The sequence below is a fragment of the Plecotus auritus genome (assembly GCF_963455305.1).
Source record: "Plecotus auritus genome assembly, chromosome: 8".
Lineage (NCBI taxonomy): Eukaryota > Metazoa > Chordata > Mammalia > Chiroptera > Vespertilionidae > Plecotus > Plecotus auritus.
In genome coordinates this window covers 48,187,863-48,204,018 of record NC_137782.1, presented here as the reverse complement: position 1 = coordinate 48,204,018, position 16,156 = coordinate 48,187,863, and the positions used below count along the sequence as shown (strand labels likewise).

Genomic DNA, 16,156 nt, shown 5'->3' with positions numbered 1-16,156 from the left:
ATAAACAATGCAATTATTATTGCTCAGACATTGTCAATTCATGCCCTGTAGATAGAGAAATAAAATGGAAATTGATAGGCATCAGAGTAGCCAATGTCTTTCCTTGCTTTGACCTTTCTAAGCAAGTCTCTGAACTGGTTTTATTCTCCTTAATAATCTCCTGACAGAAGCTAGCCATTTTCCTGACAGGTTTAAAGCCTTGTTTGTTTGTTTGTTTGGTGCCAGTGACTTTTGTAAGGTTATACCACTACCCTGAACACTGGTTGGTATTTTTCTTCATGCCTCTGGGTCTTTTAATTTTCCATTCTTGTTTTACTCTCTGTCTTCTTCTGAGTCAAATCCTGGCCTCCACTAAGGTGTATTTAATGTCCATCCTGTATATAATCCAAGGTTAGTAGAAACAATTGCCATTTGAAAAGCCTCCTTAATTTTGACCACCCTTGAAGAGAGAGGGAAGGAGGTCCTTCTGTTTTATTTTGGGGTGGTGTGAGGAGGAGAACTGAGGAAACATGAGTTATTTATAAGAAACTCAAAGGAAATGTGCCTGGTTCTAGACCAGAGCCACTTAAAATTTTCCTTGTAAGTGTTTTTGAAATCTGGTCATAAATAATTATTGGAAACTAAGTTTCAAATAATGCTCAAGACTGTACTTTGACCTTTATCAAATCTTTTGGGAATTTCTTTCCTCTGCCATAAATGTCTAATAATTTTTCAGTGAAAAGGTCAGGTGAATTGAAGATTCTCACGCAATCGATCCATAAGCATTGACATTTGTTTTTGTATTTGGACAAATGTTCATGCTGGACTTTGACTCACTGAGATATTTGAGTAATCGATCTTTTCAGCTGCTGCACACCAGAGAAATATTCTTCCTCTTCTAGAAGAGAAGATGTAAGCCACAGATATAAAGCTGCACCTAAGCGCACCTTTGATGTTGCTGTCAAAACTCGAAACAATACATTTGTCAGGTATCATAAAAGTTTAACCTTACCGGCTGACTAAAAACATTCTAACATATTGGAATCATAATATATTTATAGCGCACAGTGGAAAAGCGTGTTTTACCTGGATGTTTAAACTGTCTCAGTCAGAGTATAAATAAAATTCTGCAGGCATTGGGAATTTCGGTGAGACACTGGGAAAAGTGATGAGAGGAACCAAGCCGACTTTCATCCAGTGGTTTTTGCTCACGTCCCATACATTGGCCATTGGTCTAATGTGCTGACCACAAATCGGAGACAATGTCCCATGTCTGTAGAGTGTCTCCCTCAAGTTGGGAAACACAGATGTCACTGTGTTTGAATTTTATATAATGTTAATGTATATTGTTCTTTTGATTTTTTTTTCAACTATTAAAAAAGGACACCATGGGCCAGATTTGGCTCTCTGGCCATGGTTTGCCAACATCTACTCCTGAAATCAAATTGGCCACCGACTCATGTGAAGTTGACTATATTTTATACTACTTGAGTTACAGAATCTATAAATTTTATTGCATTCGTTTGTCTTTAATCAAAGTGACTAGCACAGTGCCCGAAAATGGAAAGGTATAGTAAATAAATGAATGAATGAGTGAGTGAATGATTACATGAACTATATCCATCCAATTGGAATTGCCCAAGAAATGATGTGTGTCTTCTCAACTGATAAATGTTCATTACTTGAGTGGAGATCATTGGCAAAATATCATCAGTTTTTTATTTACCATGTTTATTTGATAAATATGGTTCATGAGTACAGAGATAGTCAAAGAAACAAAGAGGAAAGATATACTTATCGGGCATGGACAGGTCTCAGGACATTTGTATTGTTCTCAACTTTTTAGACAAATACAATTTTCTTTTGAAAAATGGTGGAAATGACATATCCATGAACCTTTCTTGGTGGAGACTGTTTGCTGGCCCTTGAGCAACTACAAATGCTACATGCCGCTTCTTTGTTTTTTTTTTTTCTGTGTTTAGCTAGAGAGATTGCAGGTGGAAAATACAGTGGAATGGGACCAGAGGGAAATATTTGAAACTGAAAAACAAGGACTGGAGAGAGAAAATAGAAGGCTGAAGGTCCAGGTGAAAGAAATGGATGAACTCCTCAAGAGGAAAGATAGATTAAGTGCAAACTCCCAAGGTCCTGATTTCAAGACATCACAAATTGAACTGCAGGAGAAAAACAAGGTACGGTGCTCCTGGGAGACGGGTGTTCTCACTCACTTGCGTGTGTCTCTGAGGTCTAGGTGGAAGCCACCTTAATTTTTACACACCTCCAATCTGAATATTTCCTTTTGTGCAGTCTGATGGCTTGCTCTTTTTCTTATTGTGATGTGAAATAATGTTGTTCATGCTTGTGAAACAGTGTGACAAATTTCCTATGAGAATGTCAGAATATGACAAATCTGAGAGTTTCAGGCTTTTCTGTAAGAAACAAAAAAGTGAAAGCAGAGATGGATCTTTGCAAATTTGGTTTCCTGTTACAGCTTCTTGTCAGTGTTTTCTAAACAGTTGATCATATTATTCAATAAGCATATTTCTCCATGAGTTTGAGTAACTATGAAATAATCATTTCTCAGTAGCTATGGTTAACTACTGTGTCTGAGTAAATATTTAGATTTAGCTAAAGCTCACTCTTCTCTGCTTCATTTTTAGTTAGCCCGAGAAAATTATTTTTGAGTCAATTAAATGTCATGGTGCAAATTGTTTTTATAGGTTATGACATAAATGTTAAAACTAGATTAAATCCAAAATTTGACTTCAGGAAACTTAGGTTGTTTTGGAATTGTTTTATCCTAAATCCAATAGACATAGTCACTACCATGATGAGATTTTTAAAAAATATTCTCTCTTGGAATTGCAAATTATGTGTTTTAGTGTCAATTTGCTGCAAAACACAGACATCCAGTTTCTATTTCTTCTCTTAAAGCATCTATAGCATCTTAATGCACAATTATATTTCTTCACTCAATGCCTTTAATGGAAAATTAAAAACATATCTGATAAGTTCATGCTTTTGAGTTCTATAAGTTTTTCATACTCATATGAGCTCTACAAGCTAAATGTCCTATCACTTTTCCTTATTATTTGTTATTCTAGAAGTTTATTGCAAATGCAAATTAAATTGCATTAGTGTTTCATGACTTGGCAATGCAAATATCTAAAGTTAAATGTTATAGTAAGTGATCATAAATTTCTCTTAAGTGGATTCATAAACCATTCATAGTGTTGTGTTTGGTTCTGGCATATATATATATATATATATATATATATATATATATATATATATGCCACACACATATATATGATAATATATAGATAAATTTTTGCAGATTTCTACTTGTGAAAGCACAGAGTTATTTCAGTTATGGAACAAGTTTTAATCACCAAAATATCTGTTTCCCTTTGACTCATTTGAACAGAACAAGCATTTATTTATATTACTAGAGGCTGGGTTCACAAATTCGTGCATGGGTGGGGTCCGGCCAGCCTGCCCTAGTTGGGCCCATTGGGCCGGGCTGGCCAGCGGGGAGGGGACGTGGGAGGTTGGCAGGCCGGCCCCACTCCCTGGTCGAACTCCGGTCAAACTCCTGGTCGAGGGGACAATTTGCATATTACCCTTTTATTATATAGGATACTCTGTGTCAGTCATGGCTCTCGATCAGCCGTGGGCAAACTATGGCCCGCGGGCCGGATCCGGCTGTTCTATCCAGTTCTCTTGCTCTCCCCTCCGCTCCTTTACTTTGAATTTATATTAGTTCACACAAACACTCCATCCATGCTTTTGTTCCAGCCCTCCGGTCCAGTTTAAGAACCCATTGTGGCCGAAACCGGTTTGGCTCAGTGGATAGAGCATCGGCCTGCGGACTGAAGGGTCCCGGGTTCGATTCCGGTCAAGGGCATGTACCTTGGTTGCGGGCACATCCCCAGTAGGGGGTGTGCAGGAGGCAGCTGATCGATGTTTCTCTCTCATCGATGTTTCTAGCTCTCTATCCCTCTCCCTTCCTCTCTGTAAAAAATCAATAAAATATATTTAAAAAAAAGAAAAAAAAAAAAAGAACCCATTGTGGCCCTCGAGTCAAAAAGTTTGCCCACCCCTGATAGATGCTGGTGATGGGAAGGCTAGCGAACCATTCTCCCTGCCCAGCATGTGTACAGGAAGATATACTTATAAATATCTGTACAGGAAGATATCCTATCTAATAAGGAGGGAATATGCTAATTGACTGCCCCGCCCTCTAAGATGGCGGCACCCACAGCCACAAGATGGCGGCACTCAGTCCCCTCAGCCCCACTGGGGCAGCAGGCATGCAGCAAGGCTGGGCCCACCCCCAGGTGGGCCTGGCCACTCCACACCCCTGCCTCCAGAGTCCCCCAGTCTCCTCAGCCCCCCAGCCGCCCAGGGCCGCCCGAGGCTCGGGTAACCAGGGCCGGCCGAGGTTTGCACTGCCGGCAGTGGCAGCAGCAGAGGTGTGATGGGACATCGCCTTCCCCTGATCACCAGGTCACCTCCTGCCCCTGAGGGCTCCCTGACTGGTGAGAGGGGGCAGGCTGGGCTGAGGGACCCCCACTCCAGTACATGAATTTTCATGCACCGGGCCTCTAGTACTTGTAAATAATATCAATAGTACATTGTGATGATTGCTAAGTATAAAGTGGAGTGGAAACACCAATGAAGTAATTTATTCTATTTAATTTTGATGCCTTTCTTGTTATATCAAAATGTTTTAACAATAAAGTATGTCCATTAGGGACCTGTCTGGAGCTGGCATACATGCCATTGGCCTTTTCCATCCAGAGGGTCCACCGGGTTCAGACCTGGTCTCTTTGGGGCCCATGTAGTTCTTTAGCTTAGAAGTAGGCAGAACTTGAATGCTGGAAGATTCTGAAAGGTCTGACAGGACCAGTGGGTGTGCTCATCAAATACAGACTATTCCTTAAGTGTATGTCTTTTTGATGGCAGAGAGGGGGTATTAATGATTTTTACACTCTTCATTAAGAATTCAGACTCCTTGAACAAAAATAATTATGAATAATTACAAATGAATCAAAGCTGCATATAGAATGTGCCAGTCCAGAGAATAGTGGAGATGTTATAACGAAGCCATATTGTAATTTCAACATTATTTCAATAAAAACTCATCTCTATGTACATGAAATATTATTATATAGGAGTAACATGTATACACAGAACTGCCATATTTCTGTATGCATATAAGTACTGTCTGTTATGATTAAGATAGTGGAAGTAGGTGCTGACATGTACGAGACACCACCGTAAGCACCACTTATCATTAGTCTCTAGGAGATGTAAGGTATCTTACCACTTAATATTACATCTAATCATATTTGACAAGTGATTGTGGCAGACACAAATCTACATAGAAGTCTCCAAATCATGGAAATTTCCATATCAACACACTTTGTTTATTTCTTGAATTTTGAGAATCTCATTGTTAAGTGGAATTTTTATAAATCCTTATACAGGAGGGGAAGACTTTCACATATTGTTGCTTTTTGTGTGTGTGGCTTTAGTGTAATAGGGAATACATTTTAAAGAAAATGCCTTTCAATTTTAAAGTACACTGTAAACTGAAAGACAAAGATTCCCTTTTCCAAGTGAAAAGTTATTGGAAAATGTCAGCATTCTATGGGGTAAAGCCCTGTGAACTAGTCAATGTGTCTCTCATGAAATGCTCTGGAAACTTGTTTTCTTAAATCATTCTGGCAACCGAATCCCTTTGTTCGGGTCACATACAGGGTCATTTTCAGAAAGTTATTGTGACAGAATGGTAACTGATACATCTTGGGAAGATGCTGAATTAATCTGAAAGTGAAAAGGCCACCAAAGTCAGTTCTTAATGAATTTGCTTTACTGTCAGGTAATGACATTATATTGAATTCCTATCTAGTACTATATGAGGAATGTCTCATTCGTACTTCTTATTAAATTTGTCCTATTCACGTGCTGTTTATTAGTTTGTAATACTTTTAATGAGAAAAACTGATTTAGTCTTTTTTTTAGCTTTAATGGTTGTAAAGGAAGTATGAATGAAGCATTATTTTCAAAATAATGAAAGGACTATGAGTTTTTTCTGTAGTGTAGGCAGTACAAGTTTTCAAATGCTGCAGTCTGTCTCATTACTTACTTTACGTATGCTTGTAACATATAATTTATGAAGAACAACAAAAAAAGACTATTAGAATATAATTTTATAAGAGGTGCAAGTTATCTATTACAGGCTTAAGAAATTTTTTTTAAAGTCAGGTGGTATCTACCCTTTCATTTGTGTATTGATTTATTCAACAAATATTTTTTGAATATTGGGTCCATCAGAGTTTTGTTGTAGGTATTAGAAAATAGATAAATAACAGAAAGGATTGGGGGAGAAGACTGTACATAGGCTGTACAGGAGTGACTCCCAGTCGGCTACATGTACTAACTAGTAAGGGCAAGTAACCACATTAGAGACAATTAGCTGTAATGATGCTTCGACTTTGTAGAGAGAGAGACGTTTTCTTGTCTGTTAAAATTAAACCTGAGAAAATATAGACTTAGACCTGAAAAAGGCATCTTCTTGTCATATGGTAAGATGGGAAAGAGCTGAAGCCCAGAGAGGGGCCAGACATTATGAGCCTTCAGTAAGATACCCCTGGAATTTTCAATTATTTGTGTGTAGAAATTTTCTTCTTCATTTAAGAAAATTTGAATAGGGTTTCCAATAAATTTTTTAATAAATCAAAAACAGTTGTGATATTAATAGCAACTATATTCTTTATAAAATGCAGTTTTAAAGGAAAATATAGTTTAAGTAAATAAAAAAATAAACTCTATTAAGAAAAAATGGAATTGATATCTAAGTCTGTTAATCATTATTAAGATAGGCAAGTGGGCCAAAACTGGTTTGGCTCAGTGGAAGAGCGTCAGCCTGCGGACTGAAAGGTCCCAGGTTCGATTCCGGTCAAGGGCATGTAACTTGGTTGCGGGCACATCCCCAGTAGGAGGTGTGCAAGAGGCAGCTGATCGATGTTTCTCTCTCATTGATGTTTCTGACTATCACTCTTCCTTCCTCTCTGTAAAAAATCAATAAAATATATTTAAAAAAAAAAAAAAGATAGGCAAGTGGCATTTAGCTTTCAGCTATCAAGTATCTACACTAATAAAAGAGAAACATGCAAAATGAACATCACTCTGCTACGCCACCAGCCAATCAGAGTGAGTATGCAAATTAACCCAGCTAAGATGGCGGCCGCCACAGAGCTGGAGCAAGCAGGAGGCTTGGGTTGCCCCTGGCAATGGAGGAAGCCAAACTTCCCACTGCCCTGGCCCGCCCTGGCCTCCACTCAAGGCTACAAAGTTTCAATTATAGAAGATAAATAAATCCCAGATACCTGCTTCCAGCTGGCTCTGACCTATGCTTGGGTCACCGAGGGGCGTGGCTGGCCTGCAAACCACCACAGGCCCTTAGCCCAGGCTGCCCCACACCCCAAGGGAACCCCCACCCTGATCCAGGACACCCTTCAGGGCAAACCAGCTGGCCCCCACCCATGCACCAGGCCTCTATCCTATCTAATAAAAGAGTAATAAGCAAATTGACTGTTACTCCAACACACAAGATGGCTGCCCCCATGTGGTCAAAGATGGCTGCCACAGATGGCCAGCAGGGGAGGGCAGTTTGGAGGGACCAGGCCTGCAAGGGAGGGCAGTTGTGGGTGATCAGGCCTGCAGGGGAGGACAGTTGGGGGGGGGGACCCAGGCCTGCAGGGAGAGCAGCTGGGGGAGACCAGGCCTGCAAGGGAGGGAAGTTTGGGAGCAATCAAGCCTGCAGGGAAGGGCAGTTGGGCGGACCCAGGCCTGCAGGGAGGGCAGTTGGGGGAGACCAGGCCTGCAGGGGAGGGCAGTTTGGGGGGACCCAAGCCTGCAGGGGATGGCAGTTGGGGGGGACCAGACCAGCAGGGGAGAGCAGTTAGGGGCGATGAGACTGGCAGGGGAGGGCAGTTAGTGGTGACCAGGCCTGCAGGGGAAGGCAGTTGGGGGGACCAGGCCTGCAGGGGAGGGCAGTTGGGGGGGGACAGACCAGCAGGGGAGAGCAGTTAGGGGCAATGAGGCTGGGACGGGAGGACAGTTAAGGGTGACCAGGTTGGCAGGGGAGGGCAGTTGGGGGGGACCAGGCTGGCAGGGGAGGGCAGTTAGGGGCAAACAGGCTGGCAGGGGAGTGGTTAGGGGGTGATCAGGCTGGCAGGCAGAAGCTGTTAGGGGCAATCAGAAAGGCAAGCAGGCGAGCAGTTGGAGCCAGCAGTCCTGGATTGTGAGAGGGATGTCCGATTGCCCATTTAGGCCCGATCCTACTGGGATCGGGCCTAAATGGGCAGTCAGACATCCCTCGAGGGGTCCCAGATTGGAGAGGGTGCAGGCTGGGCTGAGGGACACACCCCCCCATGCACGAATTTCATGCACCAGGCCTCTAGTGTTGTATATAAAATAGAACACGATGTTCTATACGCACAGGTGTGGTGAACTGTACATGTGGATTATAAGTAGATTTCCCCCCCAAATCTGGGTTAGATGTGTTTTATAGCTTTATCTCTATTTGCAGAAACTCATTCTATTATCTGGCCACTCAGTGTATATCCTATACAATAAAAGGCTAATATGCAAATTGTCCCCTCAACCAGGAGTTCAACCAGCAGGCAGGCCGGCCAACCGCCAATGTGCCCTCCCCCTGGCCAGGTGGCCAGACCCCACCCATGCACAAATTCATGCACCGGGCCTCTAAGATAATATACATACACTGAGTGACCAGATTATTATGCTTTCAGAGATCATAATAATCTGGCCACTCAGTGTATATATCTTATAAATTTCATAATATTAAATAGTTTCTACAAGTATTAGTTTCTAACACTTAATATATTTAAAGTGGTATGAAATTTGTTCATTCAGTATGTATATAAATATTTGAAAGAAATACACAGGAAAAGAAGCATTGCAAGTTTTCTTATATTGACCACTTTCTTATTAATAGAAATCCAGGCTTCTCTAGGGAAAAACCTGGGAGAGATAAATGTAGCTTTTTTTATCTGTTTTTACCCACACTGAGTTGAAAAACATTGGCTTTCTCATAAACTCTACCAGGTATATTTCAGTAATTAATTACAAAAAAATGGAAACTTACATTATTTCATTGTCTAGAAAAAGTACTCATTTTGTTCCAGTTGTGATTATACTGGGATTTATGGGGATTCACTAAACATGTTCCATCCCTATGTCATATTGTCTTCTGACCCAAAAAAAGGAAAGTGGAAAGTCTGTTAAATTAAAAAAATAAAAACAAAATAAAACCCCCAAACCACACACTATTTTTTTGTCCCTCATTCTGTTCTGTTTTAATAAAAACCTAGGGAATTTGACTCTCAAGATAATCTTGCCAGATATCTTATTTATGTCTTAATGCACAGTAAATGTACATTTTATATCTCTGTGACAAAATACCATACACATGATGCCAAGTGTGAATGATGCTAAAACAATAGTGTACAGAAAATAGATGCCGTTATCTAAGCACATAGTACATACCACAGCTTGTGCTAGGTATGGAACAAACATGGCATCATATAAAGTCTACGGGTAGTATATTGATCATTCTTTTTTTTTTTTTAAAATATATTTTATTGATATTTTACAGAGAGGAAGGGAGAGGGATAGAGAGCTAGAAACATCGATGAGAGAGAAACATCGATCAGCTGCCTCCTGCACACCTCCCACTGGGGATGTGCCCGCAACCAAGGTACATGCCCTCGACCGGAATCGAACCCGGGATCCTTCAGTCCGCAGGCCGACGCTCTATCCACTGAGCCAAACCAGTTTCGGCTGATCATTCTTATTTTATGGCTGATAAGTCTGAAATCTTTTTTTAAAAATATATTTTATTGATTTTTTTACAGAGAGGGAGGGAGAGGGATAGAGAGTTAGAAACATCAATGAGAAGGAAACATCGATCAGCTGCCTCCTGTACACTCCCTACTGGGTATGTGCCCGCAACCAAGATACATGCCCTTGACTGGAACCGAACCTGGGACTCTTGAGTCTGCAGGCCGACACTCTATCCACTGAGCCAAACCGGTTAGGGCATAAACCTGAAATCTTGTGAGGTTTTGTAACATAGCCCAGAAATAAAGGAGCAGGTTTGCACTGAGAAAGGAAGACAAGCATTATTTGAATCACCTGTGAACCAGAAGTAACGTGTTAGACTCGCCCTAGGTTTCAATTGAATTAAGCTGGTTGTCTTTGTATTGCCTAGAAAATAATGTCACACATGAGTAGCCAGCAACACGGAGTACGTGGTGTCCCGGGACGGGATGGCCTGCATTTGCAGTGAAGGAGTCATGGTAATGAACATCTGGATCCTGGGGGATGCTGTTAATTTATTAACTATGACAAGGGATATGGTCCATCAGCAGCACAGCCCACCGTCTGTCCCAACTCGGCCTTCGCCAAGTGTATGGTGTGTGATTACCAAGGAATTTTCCTAGGAGTGAAATTACTGAACTGTCTGTTTTACCAAAAGCAGTCCTAACGTCTGGCACAGCCTCTGACTCTGCCCCTGTTCTCCCTTCTTCCCTCTAACACTTACCAGCTCTATTTCTATTTCACTCTTTCCTTATACACCCAGAGGTGGTAGGAGCTATCAATCAAAGTGCAACATCCAAGTAGGCTGGATTCACAGCTATTCAAATTGGAAAGAAAATGTCCATGTGAGAGGAAACAGGTGGATCCACTGACGAGCTCCCCTCCCCTCACTATTCGCTTGCTTTGAGTCCCAGTGCTATCTACATGCTGGCCCATGCTAGTCCTCAATCTGAGGCTTGGTCAAGCACTGAAAAAATACACTATTCTCTTAACTCAGTTGTATCAACAATTTTGAGTTTCAGTGAGTTGCCAGAGCACTCAGAGGGCTTGTTAAAGCACAGGCTGCCAGTCCCCAGCTGAGATTTGCGGACTCAGCAGGTCTGTGGTGGGCCCTGATATTTGCATTTTAACAAGTTCCCAGGTGATGCTGATGCTGCTGGTCTGGACGCCATATTTTAGGAAACACTACACTATGCTAGGCACTGGAGAGGGAAGCATGGAAAATCAGGAAAAACAAATGTTCCCAAATGACAGTTCTCTTATTCTGCTATGGATAAGCATCCCATTAAGTCTTTCCATGTTATGGATATACTGGTATAGCCACAGCCTCTCTGAGAGAACTATGTTATGCCTCATTGGTTCTCGGCCCTAGCTTCAGATTAGAATCACTTGGAGAGATTATTAAGAAATACTCAGGCCCTAGCCTGTTTGACTCAGTGGATAGAAGAGCGTCGGCCTGTGGACCCAAAGGTCCCAGGTTCAATTCTGGTCAAGGGTTCGTACCTTGGTTGCAGCTTCTCCCCGGCCTGGGCTCTGGTCGGGACTCATGCAGGAGGCAACCAATTGATGTGTTTCTCTCACATCAATATTTCTCTCTGTCTTTCTCTCTTCCACTTTGTCGAAAAATCAATGGAAAAATATCCTCAGGTGAGGATTAACAAAACAAAAAGAAATACTCAGGCCTGGGGTGGTGTATGCTGCCCACTCTCCCCACCCTCATGCCCAAGTGGTTCTAATGAGCAGCCAGGGTGCAGTACGGCAACAAGCCCAAAAGGGGAGGCCCAACCTTGCAGGCATCCGGTGGACCCCTCTCCTTCCTAAATCCTGGGAGTACTTTCATGGTGTTTTCCTATCACAATGGCCCGAAGATCCAAGGTTTCCCCAAGCTGAGCTTCATTTCACTTGTTTCTTCATTCTCTACTTCGAAAGTGTCTTCCCTAAGTGATGATACAATGAATGACTTCGAAATAAGACCCCGCTCCTCTGCTCAGTGCTTAGCTAATCTGAGAACATGTAACTATAGATTATATAAAAAGTTCAGACGTATCAGGAGTAAAACCCATGAATTACCAAAGTAGGATTTAGGAAAAGTTTATTGTGCCCAAACCAAAAAGATAGTTCATGAGCCAGGAACACTCAACCCAATGGAATGAGGCTCTGGTATATATTGCTATATACTAGTTTATAGAGTGAGGAGGCAGTGACTGTTCACAGTGACTGGACATATTATCATCGTAAATGATAGGGAATTGGTTAGTGGTCACCTCACATCACTTTTGGGGAACACTTCAAGTTCCCCATGTGACTTCCAGAAGCATAAGCAAGAAATGAGCCAGGTCAAAGGAGTCTTGCAAATGAAGCTAAACTAAGCTTTGTTTGTAGGACTAAATTGGTTTTGTCTGCTCAGTGAATCTTTGAGGCTAGGCTCCACTTGTTTTTTATTTTAACAACTAGTGGCCCGGTGCATGAAATTCGTGCACATTAAAAGGGGATTAATTAGAGGAAATAATTTAATATTGCTATTTGCCCTTTCTCTATAACAGAAGTGTCAGAGATGAAAGAAAATTAGTAAAATGTATATGAAAACCTTCCTCCTGTCAGAGTCTGGGGTGCACCATGGGACTCAGAGTCAAGTCCCCGTGCACCCACATGCACCTTAAAATTGCGTGAGACCCAGACCCGGCCAGCCCCCCACCATTGGGCTAGATCCAGACCCGGCCAGTCCCACCCTTGTCAAGCCCCGCTGGGCAGGGGGCGTAGCCTCAGGTCCCCTGGCCTGGTGCCAGGCCAGGGGCATTCCTTGAGGTCCCCTGTCAAGCCCCGCTGGATGGGGGGCATGGCCTGAGGTCCCCATCAAGCCCTTCCAGGCAGGGGGGCACAGCCTCAGGTCCCCCGGCCCAGCACCGGGAGGGGGGCACAGCCTCAGGTCCCCCATAAAGCCCCGCTCGGCGGGGGGTGCGGCCTGAGTTCCCCTGACCCAGCACTGGGGATGCACCTTGAGGTCTGCTATCAAGCCCCGCCGGTCAGGGGGCACAGCCTCAGGTCCCCTGGCCTGGTGCTGGGGTAGGGGGCGTGGCCTGAGGTCCCCTGTCAAGCCCCACGGGGGTGGGGGAGGGCGTAGCCTTAGGTCCCTGCTGATTGCTCGTTAAGGCTCCTTGATGGTCAATTAGCATATTCCCTCTTTATTAGATAGGATTACAATGCCACACCCATCAGAACACCTGTAAGCAGTAACATTGGAATGACTTGTACACGGGAGTTGAGAGGCATGGATCAAGCAAGTCTCGACTCTCCTCCTCTCTCCTCTCCCCAAAACTCTTCTCAGGTAAGTTTCCTCGGGTGTTTTTCCTCATTTGGGTTACCTGGCTGTCCTCCTCACACCTTCAAAGGGAGAGGGAGCACCAGGTAAGCCATGTTCTCATTTCTGTTGCTACTCTGACTACAAGGCTCTCTCCTTTTCTTAATGTTAACAGCATGTTTCCACTTAAAAACACACAAACAGAAACAGACTCATAGATACAGGATTGAGCAAAAAAAGAAAAAAAAAGGGAGAGAATTCATGGACGTGGACAACACTGTGGAGATTGTGGGGTGGGAGGAGAGGTGGGGGAGCTGGGAGAGAGCATAGAGGGAATAAATAGTGATGGAGAAAAAAGTGGAAAGAAGATATTCTGAGCCAGTATATGTCTGGAAAATATCGCACTGGCCCATAAATATACATACCGGTTCTCATGCCCCTACCTCAAAGCCAACTGGTGAACAGTTAAATCCGGGAGCACTGGTCCAGTGGACAAGTGTCAGCTCTAATAATTCACTTGTTTGGGGTAGTGTATTATCTATACAAAAGCTATGAGGCATTTTTTTAAAAGACTGGATTCATAAAACTCCAACCACTTATTAACACTTTGCTTTTTATAAACAGGCCTTCAAGATAGAAATATTACGATTGATATTACTATAGTAAATCAATTTTAGCCTTTCTTTGACAGGAAAAATATATTGCCAAAATGTTGTAAAAATTAGATAAAAAATCAGGATGAAAAGAACTCCAAGGTAGATATATGATGTTTTCTGCTAACATTTGGTGAGAAAGGCAGTACTGGAGTATTTCATTAACTTTTTTAAAATATTGGATGTTTTAACAATAGCTGTATAACAATACAGATTACTTTTAGACATGTAAGGGCTGGAAAATTTTCAAAATCTAAGCTGGGAAGTAACTAAGATAAAATTTATTAAAAATTTTAAATTGTTTAAACAAATATGGTTCCACATTCAAAGTTTTGTGTGCTTCTGCTTTTTAAAATTTTTTATTTCTTTAGACCAGCAATGCTAAATGAGATTTTGAGATCATATACCTATAATCATTTATAAAACATGCATTAGGGCAAAGCAGATTTTAAACTTCCTATTTTTTATTTGCTCTTGGTATCCAATAATGTAAATTTAAAAATAGTATAATTTTAAAAAAGATAGGAGCTAAATTAATATAATTTTGTTTTTAGAACAAGTACAATAGACATAATTGTTCAATTGAGTTAAAGATAGTAAATGTCTGAGTGTTATTTCACATACATTAAAATTCATGAATCCAGAATGTGGTATGAAAATATTTCCATAATGACATTATTATTAAATCTCATTATGTAACGAATATCTTTGTGGCATTGCCTTTTTCACATCTCTATGTTTTATTTGTACTTTTTAAAATTTTTTATTGATTTCAGACAGTAAGGGAGAGGGCGAGAGAGAAAGAAACATCAATAATGAGTTTCATTGATTGGCTGCCTCCTACACACCCCCTACTGGGGATCAAGCTGCAACCTGGGGATTTACCCTTGACCAGAATCGAACCGAGGACCCTTCAGTCTGCAGGCTGACACTCTATCCACTGAGACAAACAGGCTAGGGCCACATCTCTATTTTAAGTTAATGTCATTGTCCTTGATGATTGTCTTTGGTGAGAGATTTTCAGAGAGGTGCCAGGGGCAGAAGCCAGATTGGAGTGGAACAGAAATAGATTGAAGCAGAAGGTGAAGAAACAGGAGAAACCAGCACACTAGTAGATTACTATCCTATCTAATAAAAGAGTAATATGCAAATTAACCATCACTCTGCTATACCCACAACCCACACCCACCAATCAGGAGCGAGTATGCAAATTAACCCAACCATGATGGCTGTGGCCACGGAGCGAGCAGGAGGCTTGGGTTTCCCCAGCAATGGAGGAAGCCAAGCTTTCTGCACACCCTGGCTGGACCAGGCCTCCACTCAAGGCTACAAAGTTTCAATTATAGAAGATAAATAAATCCCAGATACCAGGGCCTCTGCTTGGGTTGCCGGAGGGCATGGCCGGCCTGCAAACCACCACAGGCCCCTTGCCCAGGCCTCCCCATGCCCCAAGGGGACCCCCACCCTGATCCAGGACACCCTTCAGGGCAAACCAGCTGGCTCCCACCCGTGCACCAGACCTCTATCCTATCTAATAAAAGAGTAATATGCAAATTGACCATCACTCCAACACACAAGATGGCTGCCCCCATGTGTACACAAGATGGCCACCACAAGATGGCCAACAGGGGAGGGCAGTTGGGAAGGATCAGGCCTGCAAGGGAGGGCAGTTGGGGGCAATCAAGCCTGCAGGGGAGGGCAGTTAGGGGTGACCAGGCCTGCAGGGGAGGGCAGTTAGGGGCAAACAGGCTGGCAGGGGAGCAGTTAGGCATCAATCAGGCTGGCAGGGGAGTGGCTCAGGCCTAAACAGGCAGTCGGACATCCCTCAAGGGGTCCCAGATTGGGGAGGGTCCAGGCTGGGCTGAGGGACACACCTCCCCCGTGAACGAATTTTGTGCACCGGGCCTCTAGTGTTAAGATATTTAACTGTGAAATTTTATAAAATAACTAGTGACCTGGTGCACGAAATTCGTACATGGGTGGGGGGTGTCCCTCAGCCCAACCTGCACCCTCTCCAATCTCAGACATCCCTCTCACAATTCGGGACCGCTGGCTCCTAACTGCTCACCTGCCTGTCAGCCTGATCAACCTTAACCACTCCCCTGCTGGCCTGATTGATGCCTAACTGCTCCCCTGCTGGCTTGATTGCCCCCAAATGCCTCCCCCTGCTGGCCTGATCACCCCCAAGGCTTTTATTAGTATAGATATAACCCTTCACAGAAAATTTCACTAACCCTGCTTTACAGTAAGGGCTTGACGATTGAATCATTGGGGCCAGACACCAAGATTTCCTTTCTTTGAATAGTGGAGG

General features: G+C 42.8%; 1 protein-coding gene across 2 annotated transcripts in view; it reads left to right on the top strand.

Annotated features, from left to right (window-relative positions):
- CCDC102B (coiled-coil domain containing 102B) overlaps nucleotides 1-16,156 on the top strand; it is a gene marked incomplete at its 3' end in the record, with an annotated part of 161,727 nt that overhangs the window by 64,332 nt on the left and 81,239 nt on the right. For both annotated transcript variants that reach the window (XM_080685718.1, XM_080685717.1), the window contains exon 5: nucleotides 1,962-2,171. In XM_080685718.1, coding sequence (XP_080541844.1) covers nucleotides 1,962-2,171 — 210 coding nt within the window. The remainder of the gene's footprint in view (nucleotides 1-1,961; nucleotides 2,172-16,156) is intronic.